At 32.7% G+C, this 16,383-nt stretch overlaps 1 protein-coding gene across 3 annotated transcripts; it reads right to left on the bottom strand.

Annotated features, from left to right (window-relative positions):
* Positions 1 to 1,945: 1,945 nt before the first annotated feature.
* On the bottom strand, positions 1,946 to 11,161 carry LOC139489625 (NAD-dependent protein deacetylase-like). 3 transcript variants are annotated; one of them, XM_071276247.1, is made up of 8 exons: positions 11,054 to 11,161; positions 10,620 to 10,702; positions 8,512 to 8,663; positions 7,656 to 7,895; positions 6,041 to 6,127; positions 4,338 to 4,666; positions 3,275 to 3,468; positions 1,946 to 2,827 (listed from the first exon to the last, which is right to left on the bottom strand). In XM_071276247.1, the coding sequence occupies exons 3-8, from the start codon at positions 8,627 to 8,629 to the stop codon at positions 2,635 to 2,637; spliced, it is 1,161 nt and encodes a 386-aa protein (XP_071132348.1). In that variant the 5' UTR covers positions 8,630 to 8,663; positions 10,620 to 10,702; positions 11,054 to 11,161; the 3' UTR covers positions 1,946 to 2,634. The 3 variants fall into 3 exon arrangements, with proteins under 3 accessions (XP_071132348.1, XP_071132345.1, XP_071132347.1); XM_071276244.1 differs by having other exon boundaries at positions 8,512 to 8,759; XM_071276246.1 differs by having other exon boundaries at positions 8,512 to 8,759; positions 10,620 to 11,112.
* Between the last annotated feature and the right edge of the window lie 5,222 nt (positions 11,162 to 16,383).

The following is a 16,383-nucleotide window of genomic DNA, read 5'->3' on the forward strand; positions in this document are numbered from 1 at the left end:
GTTTGGTGTTCTAATTTTCATAGATTTTAAAGTGAATTACGTTTCCACAGTTAACAAAGAAATAATAGATACCCAATACAAACTTCACAGACATACACGCCGACATTGCTGATCCCAGTAATTACCGAGGCATAACCAGAATCATCAACAACCTTTCCTGGGATTGACGATAGACACATTGACAAAATTGAAGGCAATTGAAATAAAACAATGGGATTTTTATGCGAAGAAACCTAACTGACGATTAAGCTGAACCAGTAAAAGCAGCAGCATTTACAGCTACGGTAAGACCTATAGTAGAATATGCCTGCACAGTTTGGAATCCATCAAGACAACCGAAAATAAACTGTTGAAACCAAAACTCCCAAAATCAATCCCAACCGTTCTTTTGTGGTCATAAACCTTGTGTCAAAATTTCATAGATTTCTATTCACTTAAACTAAAGTTATAGTGCGAAAACCAAGAAAATGCTTATTTGGGCCCTTTTTGGCCCCTAATTCCTAAAATGTTGAGACCAAAACTCCCAAAATCAATACAAACCTTCCTTTTGTGGTCATAAACCTTGTGTTAAAATTTCATAGATTTCCATTCACTTTTACTAAAGTTAGAGTGCGAAAACTAAAAGTATTCGGACGACGACGACGACGCAGACGACGACGACGCAGACGACGACGCCAACGTAATAGCAATATACGACGAAAAAAATTTCAAATTTTGCGGTCGTATAAAAAAACCAATCGTTAGAACAAGTAAAAAAAGAGCAGTGAGATTTGCCTCAAAACAGCTTGTAACAGACCGAACACCTTGCTGTAACAAACATGATAAAACATGTATAGTGCAAAAACCTCGAAGAACGAAGGAAAACCAAAAAGCTATGTTTGCTATCAGATGTCCATTATTAGACAGTTTTCTATTTAATGAAAAGGCAGGAAAAACTTTTTGTCTTTTCATTATTCAAAAGGCATATAATAAGAGCTATATTATTTTTCAATATTATATCTTAAAAAAGAAGATATGGTATGCTTGCCAATGAGACAACTCTCCCCAAGAGACCAAATGATACAGAAATTAACAACTATAGGTCACCGTACGGCCTTCAACAATGAGCAAAACCCATACCGCATAGTCAGCTTAGTTTAGTTTGTCTTCTATTCACACCATCAATGAGGCTTTTTCTCTGTATAATTCATACACTGAAATGTGTGATTTTTTAAACCATCTGTAGCTTGAAATCAAACTCAAAAACTTAGCTCTTTGGTTATATTTTTTAACTCACCACTACATAAATATATAGTACTTTTTGACAAAGTATGAAAATTTCTATAATTTTTACGGTTTATACTCCCATACAACTATACAGTGACGGAATGTTTTATTGTAATTTATAGCGTTGAGAAGACGAGCACTGCACAAAGTTTTCTCAGAACTATATACACATTTAAGTTCCTTACTTGGAAACAGAAGAAGCTTGCTCACTCATTAATTAAATGGTCAGTCTAATTTACAACAGATATCTCAGAAAGTTATTATAAATAGTAGATGGGTTTAATTATCTACTTTTTACGAATGTTGCTCTAAATATGGAGAGATCCCTGCATAAGTGATGAAAAAAAATATAATTAAAAAAGCTTGTACCAGGAATGATTATGCTTGGCATGATATCATTACAACTATTTCGAAAACTAGTTTGGTTAACCATAATTCGATTATAGAATAGAAAATCAAACGGAAGCTTTACTTTAATGCTTATACCGCCACATATAGTGACATCTTTACTCAATGTGACTGTTAACTTTACAAAGTATTCTTTGAGATTTCCATGTTTAAAGGAAATGTATTTGTCCGGAGGGCCCATTCAAATTTTATGAAGAAAACTTTCTATTATACAATTATACAGGTACCCCATTATAGAATTCTTTATCACATAGTATAATAAGTCATTGGGGTGTAAAGCATATTTAATGAATAAACAAGAAAATCATTCAAAATATTTAATTTCACAAAATCGGTATACATAGTGTGGATTTATACAAGTTAATATATATAGATCAAGCTATTAACTAGGATATTACTAGGTAGTAAAGGGGCATTCCACCGTCTTAGATACTAGTAACAAATAAATGCATATGATCAGCACAATTGTCTTTATTGAAATAGGCAAGTTTGACAATATATTGTATACTTATAATTTTTATATATATTTTTTCATAGGGTTATGCATTGAATGATTCATATAATTATGTAGTGGAGGATTCATACAATTATATATTTAATGATTTATACAATGATGCAGTTAATGATTTATACAATTATGCATTTAATGATTCATACAATTATGCAGTGAATGATTCATAGAATTCAATTATGCATTTAATTTTAAATACAATAATTATGCATTTAATTTTACATACAATAGTTATGCATACAATAACGCACTTAATGAATCAAAGCACTTATACAAAAAACAGAATTTGAATAAACATATCCATAAAAGTAAACAGTGCTTTAGAATACACACCATGAACAGAAATTATCATCTTTATGATCCATTGAATCCATTTACGAGATATAGAGTTCATGACAATACGACACTTTGTGATTGATAACTAAATATATATATATATATATGACTATCTATGTTCTAGTCATATCATACAATGCAATTCTTTGATCCCGGCCATCTTCCCATTCCTTGATATGATCTTCACCTAAGATAAACCTCATAACCAGCTTCATCAGACGATCACAGTCACCATACACCCGAGAACCTATCTGTGCCCCATGTTCATCTATTTGATTGCAATAGTCATCATAAGGGGTCGGTTGTCTGGAAAGTATAATAGAACTTATTTCTTAATATTTAGAAGATAATATGAAATATATAAATCTTATTCCGCATAAGTTCATGGCAATTCTGGACCAAGCTATTCCACATTAATTAAAAAAAAAAGAAAAAAAAGGGATTAATCATACATAAATAACAAATTTGCACAAAATAAGGTTTTCCTTACCATTGTCTTCATTGTCTGATATATTGCGAACACAAGGTCTGTATAGTAGAATTTATTTGCTGTAATAACGGAAATTAATTATTCCTTTTTATTTAACGAAGTGTAGGAAAGAAAATGATGATGTAAAAATAAGTAGGCATAAAAATAAATACATCTTTATGATTAAAGGAAACAGCACTCTATATCAAAGTGAATATAAGATCGATCGTCTAACCTTAACACATATTAAAGATTAAGAATCTTGATCAATCTAAAGCAATCACCTGTTACAAATGACGAGTCTGTTTGGTTTCTTGCCGAGTGTAACTAGTTCATCCGCTGGAGAAACTAGCAGTGTTGTACCAAGACAAAGGACAACATCAGCCTTTTCACCATTTTCTTTAGCAGACGAGTAAACAAATTCTTCAAGAATATCTCCAAAATTGATAATGGTGTTCATCATATATCCATTACAACCCTAAATGAAATAGTTGTTTTTATTTAATTCATAAATATATTCAGTGTTGAGCAAGGAAGAGATAATCCGGGATAGCGCTGACGTCTGAATGAATTACTGGGGCTGGCTATCCCCCGACCCATGAAATCCTACGAATTACACTTTTTCAGACACTAGAGCAATCTCGGACTACGACATGTTAATTTGAAAGATTATAATTCTGTCGTAATGAAATTATTTTTTATAACCGTGTTTGCCTCCCAAGATCAAACTAGTCAAAGGACTAGCAAAGAGCTATAGGATGCAGAAAATATGAAATAGATCCATACTGTATATTTATTGTATCCACGTTAAAATTAAAGTTCTGTTCAATTAAACTTTTTTTTCATTTTAACAAAATATATCTTTTTCTATAGTCCTATTGTTTTGAGTTTAGTGAGAATGGAAGCATATAAGATAACAAACAGCGACAAAACAAGAGAGGTATAATGGTTTTACAAATGCATGTAAATTAGCCTACCTATTAGAAACTTAGTGAGTTTATATATTTTATTTTACTGTAAAAAGACAGAGGCATAATTTAGATATCTGTACAGTTTCTTATTGTAGGATCATAAAAGCACCAGGGGAAAAACCAGAATATTTAAATTCAGTTTCCAATATTTTTTAGGTTCACTGTATTTGTCAAAGTTGAAACATGATACATTTTATAAATATACATTAGTGTGTCTTTCTTTTCTCTTCGTTGTAATCATTGATTTAATTGTACTCAAATAATTGTAATCATTTTGTAATCACTGTACCAAATTTAACTTGTGATTATTCTGCCTGTAATGGGCGTCTTTAATTGACAATAAAATATATTTGATTTGATTTGTAAATTAGCCTACTGGAATTTCGCACGTGTTTCCAGTTCTGTGATCACATCCACATCTACAGCATTCTTGAGGAGGTACTCTTAAATGTTGGTCTGTTGATTTCCTTCGCATACGTCTCGATCCACATGTGTCACATTTTTCTTCATAACCATTTCCATGCAATTCTGATATTTTATCTGATGGAATTCCAGACAACTTGTGTAGTCCATCAGTGTTCTGACTAATCAAATATTTGATTAAACCCATGTCCATTAGTTTATAAATAGCTTCATGTGTATATGTTGGAAGAAGATGGTCTCTCTTTGAATGTAAGTTTAGCCCAAAACTAGCTGATGCAGGACCTAGAATATAAACCAAATGTATCATGTCATAAATTTAAGACTGACTTGTTCAGAAAACCAAAAGAGTATGACATTTGCGCCGATTTAAACATTTTCATTCTTTCATTTGCGCCGATTAAAGTTTTACATTTGCGCCGATTTCAGTTTTTCATTTGCGCCGATTGTATATTTGCTTCTTATTAGATTTACAGGTAAGTTAATACTTGCACATGTACTATACCATTGGAAAAATCTGGTTATAAATTTTGTTCGCTTAGGTTTAATAAATAAGTTTTTTTTTGATTGAACACTAAAACGAGCCGAGGAGTCAATTCTTTAATCATCGACGGTCATACATTTCGGAAGGTCAGTGAAACATAAATAAACATATCTTACTGAATATGTACCATAAAATCGTGTAAAGGCTAGAGTCACCACAGAATCAGCTGATGGTCTGACTACTGTCAAACTACAGAGAATAACCATGTGGCAGATGATCGAAAGACAGAGGCTAAAGAAATACGGATACGGTCAAGGGAATAGTCTGGAGATATATATAGTAGGTCTTCTTCCCCCTCCCCGTGGTGAAACAGGGACAACAATTATATACATGTTATGATCGACAATTCACAACATTTGTACAACTGGCTTACGGAAGAGGTCTATAATGATTAATGAAAAATAACATGATTTGGATAGTGAGTTGTCTCATTAGCACTCGTACCACATCTTCTTATATCTGTTCAACTATAATTTACCTGTAAAAATATCGGCGCAAAAAAAAATGAGTTTCGGCAAATGAAAGGAAAAATCGGCGCAAATGCAAAACGCCGAAAATAACTTCCCTTAATTCAAAGACCAGATGAAAATCTAGGCCAAAGGCGTCTTTAATAATATTTGACTTTACGAAATTTCTCAATTATTGCATTGCTCATCAACATATGTTGTGAAATAGATTGATCATGTATTATCTTATTTGGAGTAAATTAAAAAATCGTTTCACAGCATCAAAGCCAATATATTGTGACAAAGCCTAGCTTCTCTTTTCCACATCCTATATATAACCACGAGCGCCTGTTCATTAGAAGTCTTTTTTTGAAAAAAAACACAGGAATATTAGAATACAAATGCGGGAATTTCTCGCTACATTGAAGACCTGTTGGTGACTCTCTGCTGTTGTTTTTTATTTGGTCGGGTTGTTGTCTCTTTGACACATTCCCCATTTCCATTCTCAATTTTAAACTTGATTAAATCTACCATATCGAGTATACAACAACTATACTATATATATATATCCGTTCAAAACACATCTTCTAGAACGGTTTTTGTACAAACTTATTTCCAGTGGTCAGATAAACTAAAATAATATACAATTCGTTATACAACCATAATTACCATATTCTTTAGTTTTATCATTGTTGGTCCACTGACCATGTATGCCTCGATAATCCCCAATGCCAGCTGCAGTTGAAATTCCAGCACCTGAAACATAATCACAATCGTACTTTTTTGCGAAGTTGAACGCTTTTTATGAAATTTAGCCATAACTAAACTCAGCATAGATACCAGGATTAAAATTTTATATTTCTACCAGACGTGCATTTGATCTACAAAAGACTTATTAGTGCCGCTCGAATAAAAAAAAGCAAAATAAAGTACGAAGTTGAAGAAAATTGAGGACTAGAATGCCCTAAATGTTTTGCAGAATACAGTTTAGGGAATCTGTTCCTGAAGTAGAAAAGTTTTAGAATTTCAAAAATTTAAAAGTGTTGTACAGTTAATTCATAGTTATGACCACATCAATGAAAACTCATGTCAACACAGAAGTGCTGACTACTAGGTAGGTGATACCCTCGGCGAATAAAAACTCCACCAGCAGTGGCATCGACCCAGGGGTTGTAAATAAACTCATCATAGATACCAGAATTGAAATTTTGACATATTTTGTTATTGCCAGACTCGCGTTTTGTCTACAAAAGACTCATCAGTGACGCCCGAATAAAAAAATATATAAAAAAGGCCAAATAAACTACGAAGTTGAAGAGCGTTGAAGAGCATTGAGGACCAAAATTCACCTAAAAGTTTTGCCAAATACAGCTAAGATTATCTGTTACCTAGGTAGAAAAGCCTCGAATATAAAAAAAATTAAAAAGTTTTGTAAACCGTTAATTTATAGTTATGACCATATCAATGAAAACTCATGTCAACACAGAAGTGCTGACTACATGGCTGTTGATACCCTCAGGGAATAAAAACTCCCCCAGCAGTCTTATCGACCCAGAAAACATAAAAAGAACACACATAATGATATCCAATCCCTCGTTTGCATGTGTTCGTGTTTTACAACGGATAACACACAAACATATACTGATAAAAAACTAAATTGCATTGTTACCTTTGAATTTTGTGAATGGTTGCTCTTCAACTTCGTACTTTACTGATGAGTCTTTTGTAGACGAAACGCGCGTCTGGCGAATATACTAAATTTAGTCCTGGTATCTATGATGAGTTTATTTGCATTGTTACCTTTGAATTTTGTGAATGGTTAATCCATCAATATAAGAAGATTAAGCAAAGTCATTTGTTTTTGTTAAGGGAAAACCGCAAAAATCATCTGGAACAGGAAAAAAATATGAAATGTATAATGACATAAGGTGCTCAAATTCTCTGAAAGATTTATTACTTCACATTTACTTCAGTTTTAGTTCGGTTACGGATTTAACGTTTTGATGGACGGACGAATAACCGAATGATTACTCATTTCTCTTGACTTATATTACTGTGGGTGGATGGATAAAAGTAAAGGTGAATGTTGGGATATAGATGAAAGAAAATGACTTTGGCATGCTTTTTGAATTTCTATTGATTTCTTTAGCAGCTTTGCTGCCTTGGTCAATACAGACGAACAAATCTATATTCAGGCCGAATTGTTTCTAAACAAGCCTGGTGGAAGTGTTATACCCCCTCCCACATAAAAGCGGATGTTACCTAAATAAAATTATTTGTTTACCTGTGAAACCTATGCAATAAGCTGAATCTCTTAACAATGCAGCGACACGTAAAGCCTCGTTTTGAAAACATTCTTCTGAATCATGAAACTCTGCTGTTTGTTCTGCTTCATATATCAAGTCTTTTTCTTTCTTGCATAACTTAATGTTTGGAGTTTTACCCTGAGCAAGGTCACACACTCTCTGCCAACACGTCATATGGAGAGACGCAGAGCCATCATCTGTCCAATCTACCACCATTCCTTTCAGAAAAAAATGAATGAAATAAGTGTTTAAATCTAAAGTTTCTTTATTATGCTTTCATCTTTTTTGCTTTTAAGGTGTCCTCACTATTTTTCTAAACTGACATTCTGTCATGTTTTTTGTCCAGGTGTATGCTTCTTTTATGTTACAATACTAATTATTGAACGGAACTTTTTAATATTGCTTATCATTAATCTTGAACTGCATAATATTTAAACTTGTTTCTTGTTTACTGTCTTTAAACTTATCAAAGACATCAGGCTTCTGACTTTATACGCAAGACGAGCGTTTGTCTTCTAAAGACTAATCAGTGACGATCGAATAAAAAATGTTTAAAGACCAAATATAATGTGAAGTTGAAGTGCATTGAAGACCCGCAGTTCCGAATAAACCCCGCAAATACAGCTAAGGTATTTTATTCCTTGAGTAGGATATCAATAGTATTTCGAAAATTTCAAAGTTTTGTAAACAGTTAATTTATAATCATAAAAGCAAGTCATGTGAGACTGACAAACATGTTTTTGAAAATATATGAAATGATTTTGGTAAAAACTTGTATGCAAATAATTTGAAAGATTGACATGTATTTTAAAGGGACTCTTACTGTATCCATACCTTTTCTTTTTGATTTAGGAACATGAAATCCTCTTACGTCAACTCTAGCTGACCGCGGTGGTATAACATGTCCTTGATCACATTTTGTAAATGAACATTTTATATTTTCTGATGTCATCTTCGTCACTCTTTCCACTCCTTGGAATTTGGATCTTAATTGAAATGAAAATCAGATTTCTCACAAAATAAATATATTAGCAGTCTATATCTGATATTCTTATTGATACTGTTGTTGAAATCCTTTACATCTGAAACAATGAATTAAATCTTACTATGATAAGGTTACAGTAGTTGTTAAATAATAAATTTAGTACTTAACAGAAAAGTTGATCATGTCACAGTACAATTACGTCATTATGAAAATTATTTTCAATACCAAGAGTTATAATGATGATTATTATTATTCATTTAGAAATATAAAATATATTTCAATTGGGTAACAGAAACAGTCCTTCAACTTAAATAATTGACTTTTGAAATAACTTAAAAGGTAAGATTGTACAACCAAAACTACAAAATTTTATATAAATTAAGGTAATTATAGTTAACCGATGTTCAAATATGGGTAAATCATTTATATGGAAATAAAGCAAGGTAACGCAGAATATTTGAGGGAATCGCATGAACTGCAAAATGATCGAGATCAGGTGCGTCGACAACGTACACATCTCCTAGCATGGATGGATTACCCGCCATGCGATTACAAACTCAGTTTAATAAAAGTCCTACTATCATCAAAATTGCAGACTTAAATACCGCGAAAACATGTTGCTAGTGAGATGAGACACCGACACAACCTATCGTTCAACCAATTATTTATGGTGTCCGTAAGACTGACGTAATGTCAATTTTAATCGTGCTTCCTCATAACGCTGTTGAAGCGAAGTTTTTGTGTAAAAAGCACATACCTTCTGATGAATTCCATATAGTGTGAATATACACGAGCTTACCGTATCAACTGGGATATTGACGCCAATGTGTAAACGAAACAAACAGAAATATCGGTAAAAACATCAATAATGCTTTTTCTCTTTGTCTTTGAAATCGTTTTATTTGAATTCTGCTTAATATAAGTTCAAGTATATTAGTCGGCGTATAATGGTTTACAATTAGTACCTATTGGAATACCAACTGTCTAACGAAATATCAATCGACCAAACTCAAAAATACATTTTCAGTGTATTTATTGTGGGAATCAGTGTGGTTCTTGAAATAAATAAATTTGTATCTTCGTTTTCAATTTTTACAGAAAAAGCTCATTTAAAATTGCAAATTTGTAATTGACTATTTTGAAGTGGATCTAGTACATTTCGAATGTTTCGTCTTATGTTGTATAACGATATTAACCCTCTCTTAGACAGTATGCATATGCTTTCTTTAGGTACCAGAGTTAATAATACAAATGAAAAGATACCTTTTCTGTGATATACGTTTTTTTTAAATATTTTAATGTTTCCGAATATCTAAAATATTATACGTCAAGATCAAATGTTTTGGACAGCAAATATTTCTTCCGGGATGTTTGACGTTATTCACCTCCCTTCAGATCCCTTATAGTTGGTTTTATTAACTTGAGGAGCGTCTTCTACTGCTATCACTAAATATCTTCAAATTTGTACTGAAATAATCGCAATTTTAAGAAGAACATTTTGGGAGGTCCATCACTAGAACTATTATGTACTCGTAATTTAGTCGTTCACCCAAACCTAACTTTGATGAGAAAGTGAAATATTTGTTGAAAAAGATGCATGATGCGAATACACGAGGAATGTTTTGAAGATGAAAATGACGTTTTAACAATAAATTCATCATACATTACGGAATTATAATTTTGTACACCAGACGCACGTTTCATTTACTGACAACTCGCAAGCGACGCTCGAATCAAACAAGGTAAATCAAGTACGAAGCCGAAGAGCGTTGACAACCACAAATTCCGAAAGAGTTTGCGAAATACAGCTTTGGAAATCTAGTCCTGGGGTAGGAAATCCTTAGTTTTTGTTTGTTTTGTAAACATTTATTAATTTATAATTATGACCATACCAATGTTAATTCATGTCAATACAGAATAGATGAATGCTTTGGTGGTATGAACTTATCGTGCTCACCTCACATACGTTTGTGGTCATGCACCTCCTTTTTCTTCTAAATATATCTGTTTTTGTATCTCACTTTTTAAAAAGTGAATATTCTACAATGATAAGAACAACAGCTAACTAGCTAAATTAAGATTTTACAGATAATTGGAGAAAAAAAAAACAACCACAAAAAATATATTTTTTAAAGAAAAAATGCCAAGCGCCTTGTGTTCTGCATCATTCGCACATTCTTTTTAATATTCAACTTTAATATTCAATATTAAGACATGCATTCAAATATAAAAAAATATGTAATTTCGTGTTGTACAATTAATTACTTATCATATATATCAGGATTCAAATTGTGTACAACATACACCTCTGACACATACACGCTATATGCACAATGACGACCTATAATATAAGGTACTTTCATATAATTTAAATTTTAAAAATCGACTAGCCTGCTTAATCCCTATAACATCGTTAGTATTCTTTCCAGTGTCAGTTCCCGTCAAGTTACGTGCAATTTTGCCGGTATTCTACTTTTATAGTCTGACTTATTCTTAGCCACTCCTATTTCTAATACATTCGTTTTATGTCGTATAACTATTTATAGATATAACCAGGAAATGACTTTATGATGATTAAAATAAAGTATACAGACACACCGCGACAATATCAGAAATTGATCCAGGAAATCCCCATATCAATCAAAATAGACAAATCATAATTTCTATTTATAAATATTGTTATGCGTCTTAATTTGACAAGATCACGTGATTTATCACCCATAACGTTTACACAACATTACAATATTAGCCGTGTTCTATAATGCAATGATTCTTTAGAGCTTTAAATTGATTTTGCATCGTCTGCACTCATTGGTGATTTCCTGTTTTTTAACACTACAATATGTCTGGTAACTTCTACATACACATATGACCATATATAATCAGCTTGTAAAATCCTTATATACTAACAATTAAAAATTAAAGCATATATAATCATACTATTAGACATGCTAACGCTATCGTGAAATTTTATGCCAAAAGTTTAGGTTAATATGTTCAGCTAAAGTGTATATTTTGTTCACTAGAAAACTTTAAAAAAAACCCACCTCGAAAGCAATTTCCCTTTTTTTACGTACATGTACACGGTATTTGTCATAGCAGACGAACTTAAAAGAGGCGTACGACCTTCTTTCAGTATTTCGGAACTTTTTTGCGAGTGCATGTATTCAATAATTTGGTAACTTTTAAGGTTCATTAAAGGTCCACGAGTCATTCGTATGCATCTCATTAACCGAATGTTTTTCTATCATATATAATGGAAATTTGCAAATTTGAAATGTTAAACTGTTAGATAACCTGCATGTACTTTTGTTGAAATTTATTATCTGTACGTAGAACATCATCAAATTATGTATGCTACTTCTGTTTTATTTCCCTACAATTGTTATTTCCCGAGCACTTGGTCCATTAATGATAAACATCCTTTTTACACGTGTTCCATTGTTATCTTCCACTTGTCTTATATAATGTAAAATTTCAATTGGAACTTAATTTACAATTTGAACTTTATATCTTAGTCGATGACACTGTTGGTGGACGTTTCGTCCCCAAAGGTATCACCATCCCAGTAGTCAACACTTCGGTGTTGACATGAATATCAATTATATGGTAATTTCTGTTTACAAAGGTATGAATTTTTCGAAATACTAAGGATGTTCTTATCCCGGGCATAGATTACCTTTACAGTATTTGGCACAACTGTTTGGAATTTTGAGTCCTGAATGCTCCTCAACTTTGTACTTGTTTGGTTATTACTATTTTGATCTGAGCGTCACTGATGAGTTTTATGTAGACGAAACGCGCGTCTGGCGTATTAAATTATAAGCCTGGTACCTTTTTCCATCGGTAGTCCATGATAACAACCTACAATTCATTTATTTTGTTGTTTTAACATAGTATTATATATGAATATATAAATAAAGAAATATGTTATGATTGCCAATGAGACAACAAAAGTTCAACGAAGTAATGTTAGCAATTGTAGGCAATCGTTCTTCCTTCAACTATGAGAAGACACATACCATATGGTCGGCTTTAAAAGGCACCGACATGCAAAATATAAAAACTAACGACATAATTTACAACAAAACAATAAACGAAAAACAAATATGACAGACATGAACCAATGACAACCACTTAACTGAAGGCATTGGAAGAGGCACATGAGGAAAGTGGCATGGTTTAACATGTTTGTGAGCGCTCATAACTCCACGTGGTCTGTATTGTTGCAGAATAAAGTTCCGCTGAAACGGTAATTATTTTATTTCTAAGTTCATCTCCAATATCAGTGGTTATCTGTCATATCATTGTATTTACTCAAAATAAGGCATTGTCAATATATGTATACTGACATGGTAAAATGTTGGAAGTAAAATCACAAATTACCGAACTCTGAGAAAATTTAAAAACGGAAAGTCCATAATCAAAAGGCAAATTCAAAAGGTCAAACAAATCAAACGAATGAACAACAACTGTCATATTCCTGATTTGTTACAGGCATTTTCTTATGTAGAAATTGGTCGATGAAACCTGGTTTTATAGCTAGCTCAACATCTCACTTGTATAACAATCGCAAAAAGTCATTATAATGACAACGATGTGTGAACAAAACAAAAAGAAACAATGGGTTACTATATCAAGAATTTGGGTACAGCAGCCATCATTGTGTTTTAATCTTTATCACTATAAGAATAAACAAAATATGTAACAAAGAAACATAAAAAGACATACAGACAAAGCACATCATCAAAAATGGAAGACAAGATTTTGGATTATCTGGTCTTTTGTTTGTTTGTGCATGTGTATGTTCATGTGCATTTTTTAAAATCTCATTAGTTAACAGTTTGCCTGGATTTTTTAACTTGTGTCGTCTTGTCGACCGTTTATTTGGACCTTCAAACGTTTTTTCGAAATCTAAACATAAATGTTTTATCACATATATTTTGATACAAAATAGATTTCAAATCTAGTAATGATAGGAAAAGGAAACTGTTTCCGCTTATCTTGCATGGCTTTATGTAATTTGATCTTATATTTCAGTATATTTCTGTCGTGAAATTGAAATTGAATTGGTGTGACGACGCCAGTGGTCTGGATCCGTTTGGAGTTCATGCAAATCCATCAATGTGATTCAATCAATTAATCAATTATCGAAATTAGAACATCTCTGTAAAGTGTAATCGCTTTAATGATCTTTAATTTGCCACGTATACTTTGAGTTTTACTCAGTTAGTTTGTAGTGTGTGTTCTTTTTTTTTAGCAGCACCACTCCTGTTGCTTTTTAGTCGCTTATATACTGTTTTCTATGATGTATTTACAATTTCACAGCAGCGGAATTAACAGTTTATTGTTATCATTGTTATTGTCACGACCATTGAGTAGGTATTGATATTCCTAGACGATAAATTCAAGAAAAGCACATCTATAAACTACCACTGCTGGGTTCTGACAAAATTTAAATATATATGTACTATTTATGTGTAAATTAATAATAAACAGTTAATTACATTGTTCATTAACCTAAGAGCCTTAAATCCCCGCAATCAAAATCATCCGTTGATGATTTTGTCTATTTGTATTTTATTGATTTTTTTTCTGTCTCGCTTGTCAATATATATTGGAAGATGTGGTATGAGTGCCAATGAGACAACTCTCCATCCAAATAACAATTTATAAAAGTAAACCAGTATAGGTCAATGTACGGCCTTCAACACGGAACCTTGGTTCACACCTAACATAAGTTGATTCCAGTAACAAGAGTCAGACGGAAAGAATCACACTTATTTAACGAACAAATTATTATTTTTTTTATCAGAATTATCACTCTTTTACTGAAAAAGAACGCAAAAAAATATTTTGGAAAAATGGCAATGCTCGAAAATAGAGTGTAAGAGTGTAATTATTCAAAATATTTCAAAAGTTTTGAAAATGTGAAAAAAAACTCAATATAATGCAAAACACAGGAACGATGTTACGCCGTGGAATACTTGAGCTAGACCATGAAAATAAAATGTAGGAAACCTAAGAAGTATTGTAGTAAATTGTCAAATAGGTGCAGTGTTCAAACGAGCATTTATTGGTCAATACGTTAATACAGTTGACAACACTAATTTAAAAAGTAAATCAAGTGTTTGTTTCCTTGACTTTTCTCTTCCTAATTGGTTTACGAGATTTTAACATTGGTAAACTACTGTCACCTTAATATACTCAATAGGATTTAAACGGTGGATATCCTGAACGTTAAACATTATATATATACAAAACACATAGCTCTCGTGTGATAGAACAGATTGTTTTTCGAGGGTAACAATCTGCTTTATCACTCTCACAGCTTTGTATTATTTAATCTATTGTATTGAATGTTCTGTAATTACTATCTAACAAATTTCAATCTCAAAGTAACTAGATATCATTGAGATGGGAGCCATCTCTGTGGGCCCCGCTGTGAATAATGTGCATTAAAAAATTGTATCTTAACCATAGGACATGGGTTTGTCAACTGAAATCAAAGTTTTTGACCTTGACCTTTGACCTAGGAAGTTGTAAATAAATTATGACACACCCTTTGGTGTTGGTTTATAAACATGTCAAGTATAAACTTTGAAATGATAACGGTTCTCAAGATATAGAGCGGACACGATCTTTACCATAGGACATGGAGTTGTCAACTGAAACCAAAGTTTTTGACCTTGACCTTTGACCTAGGAAGTTGCACATAAATTATGACACACCCTTTGGTGTTGGTTTATATACATGTCAAGTATAAACTTTGAAATGATAACGGTTCTCAAGATATAGAGCGGACACGATCTTTACCATAGGACATGGGGTTGTCAACTGAAACCAAAGTTTTTGACCTTGACCTTTGACCTAGGAAGTTGTACATAAATTATGACACACCCTTTGGTGTTGGTTTATATACATGTCAAGTATAAACTTTGAAATGACAACGGTTCTCAAGATATAGAGCGGACACAATCTTTACCATAGGACATGGGGTTGTCAACTGAAACCAAAGTTTTTGACCTTGACCTTTGACCTAGGAAGTTGTACATAAATTATGACATACCCTCTGATATTGGTTTATATACATTTCAGGTATAAACTTCAAAATTATAACGGTTCTCAAGATATAGAGCGGACACAATCTTTACCATAGGACATGGGGTTGTCAACTGAAACCAAAGTTTTTGACCTTGAACTTTGCCCTAGGCAGTCGTTCATAAATTATGACACACCCTCTGGTGTTGGTTCATATACATGTCAAGTATAAACTTTGAAATCATAACGGTTCTCAAGATATAGAGCGGACACGATCTTCACCAAAGGACACAGGGTTGTCAACTGAAACCAAAGTTTTTTTATCTTGACCTTTGACCTAGGAAGTTGCACATACATCATATCACGCCCTCTGGTGGTGGTTAATAAACATGTAAAGTATAAAGTATGAAATCATAATGGTTCTCTAGATATGGAGCGGATACAAAAGTGTTACGGACGGACGGACGGACGGACGGATGGACGGACGGACAGACTGATCACTACAGGGTACCCGCCTAAAGGCGGGACCCTAATAAACAATGATGTCTTGTACATAACAACTATTCTTATTTAATAAAGCGCACAATTGATGAAGCGTCTCCATGAAGGGTAATATAGTATTACGCCATGAGATAGAACATATAAATAACGCATAGCTAAGAGGGTGATAGAGCAGATTG

Source organism: Mytilus edulis, chromosome 9, assembly GCF_963676685.1.
Source record: "Mytilus edulis chromosome 9, xbMytEdul2.2, whole genome shotgun sequence".
Lineage (NCBI taxonomy): Eukaryota > Metazoa > Mollusca > Bivalvia > Mytilida > Mytilidae > Mytilus > Mytilus edulis.